We start from the raw sequence: 1665 nt of genomic DNA on the forward strand, positions 1-1665 counted from the left end.
AAAAAAAAAAAAACTAAATAGTAAAAGTTGTCAGACAGGCTGTTAGGTTTAGATAGAAATGTTCTAGGGGATATACATTTTAAATTGATCACAGAAGGCATGCTCCTTAATCAATTTTACCTTTCTTAACCTCAGGAAAGCCTTTAAATTAATACTTTTTTTTTTTTTTTCCCCAACTGCATCATGTTCATGATCACAAAGCAATAAACTTTGATTCTCTAAGGCAACAAATAAATAACCATGGAGTATAGAATTGGCTAATGTATCTTCCATGATCATTTTTCTTCTACCTTTGTATATGATACCACATGTAAAGGTTTTAGGGAGAGAAAGTATTATGGAGGGAGACAGTTCAATTCATCTTTACTCTAGAATGCAATACAATCAATTGTAGGGCTTGTTAAAACATAGTTGCTGGGTCCTACTCCCAGAGGTTTTGATTCAATAAGTTTTCAGTGGGGCCCAGATGGTACTGATGGTGCTGGTTCAGGACTCACACTTGGGAGATCAATCTTCAGGCGCCAGGGTAAGCAACTATGGCCCATGAGCCAAATCCAGCCCATAATCTGTTTTTGTTTTTAAGTTTGGTTGGTACGTAACCCCTTTCATCTTCTCTTTATATATTGTTTTCTGCTGCTTTCAGACAAGATGCAAGTAGTTGTGACAGACAACATATGGCCTGCAAAGCCTAGAATATCGCCTATCTTATTTTTTATAGAAAATGTTTGTCAATGTCTCCTTTCTCTAGAACATTACCCCCAGAAGTTAGCTGCATATTGTCAGATTCACATGCCTAAGTAACATTTAATCTATTTACAACAGCTGCACACAAAAACTGTTAAAATTATAGACATTCTAATTTAAAAGAATATAAAATGTTGAAATAGTGATTCATTATTCTTATGACACCTCTTATAAAATTAAGTCATATATTTCCATTTCATGAATGAATTCACTCTTTCATTTTGCTCTTTATTAAAGATCTAATCTCTATCTGAGAATAGTTTTCACTAAAAAGTAATATAATTTTAATTCTTCCTAATGAGAACCACTACATGGTTGAGGAGAGATGCTAAAGCAAATAGAGGAAATTATGAAGTAAAAGAGCTGAGCAGAAGATTTCAAAGGACAGCTCAAGAAGACAAAGTGAAGTATTATAATGAAATGTGCAAAAAGCTAGAGTTAGAAAACCAAAAAAGAAGGACATGCTCAGCATTTCTCAAGCTGAAAGAACTCAAGAAAAAATCCAAGCCTCTAGTTGCAATATTGAAGGATTCTGTGGACAACAGATTGAATGATGCAGAAAGAATCAAAAGAAGATGGAAGGAATACACAGAGTCACTGTAGCAAAAAGAACTGGTTGACATTTGGCTATTTCAGGAGATAGCATATGATCAAGAGCCACTGGCACTGAAAGAAGAAATCCAAGCTGCATTAAAGGTTGTGCTAGTTCAGTTTGTGTGTCACCTTGGCTGGGCCTGGCTGAGTGGCTGGAAAGCTGGATGTAGTATTCCCCATGATGAGACTGGGAATCAACTCCATGGTGAAATCTACTGTGAGCAGCTGAGTAGCTGCCTTAGGGAATGTGGTCTGCTTCCTGAATATAAGCAGAAGCCTTGGGGAATGGTCTCTAGCTTATGGCACACTTGGACCTTGCATATAGCC

The 1665-nt window shown here is 36.5% G+C and overlaps 1 protein-coding gene across 1 annotated transcript in view; it reads left to right on the forward strand.

Annotated features, from left to right (window-relative positions):
- Window positions 1-1665, forward strand: part of C6 (complement C6) — a 129864-nt gene that overhangs the window by 94928 nt on the left and 33271 nt on the right. The window contains exon 12 of the mRNA XM_007950533.2: window positions 432-526. Within this exon, the coding sequence (XP_007948724.1) occupies window positions 432-526 (95 nt within the window). The remainder of the gene's footprint in view (window positions 1-431; window positions 527-1665) is intronic.

Source organism: Orycteropus afer, unplaced genomic scaffold, assembly GCF_000298275.1.
Source record: "Orycteropus afer afer isolate SDZICR_OR568_19922 unplaced genomic scaffold, OryAfe1.0 scaffold00275, whole genome shotgun sequence".
Lineage (NCBI taxonomy): Eukaryota > Metazoa > Chordata > Mammalia > Tubulidentata > Orycteropodidae > Orycteropus > Orycteropus afer.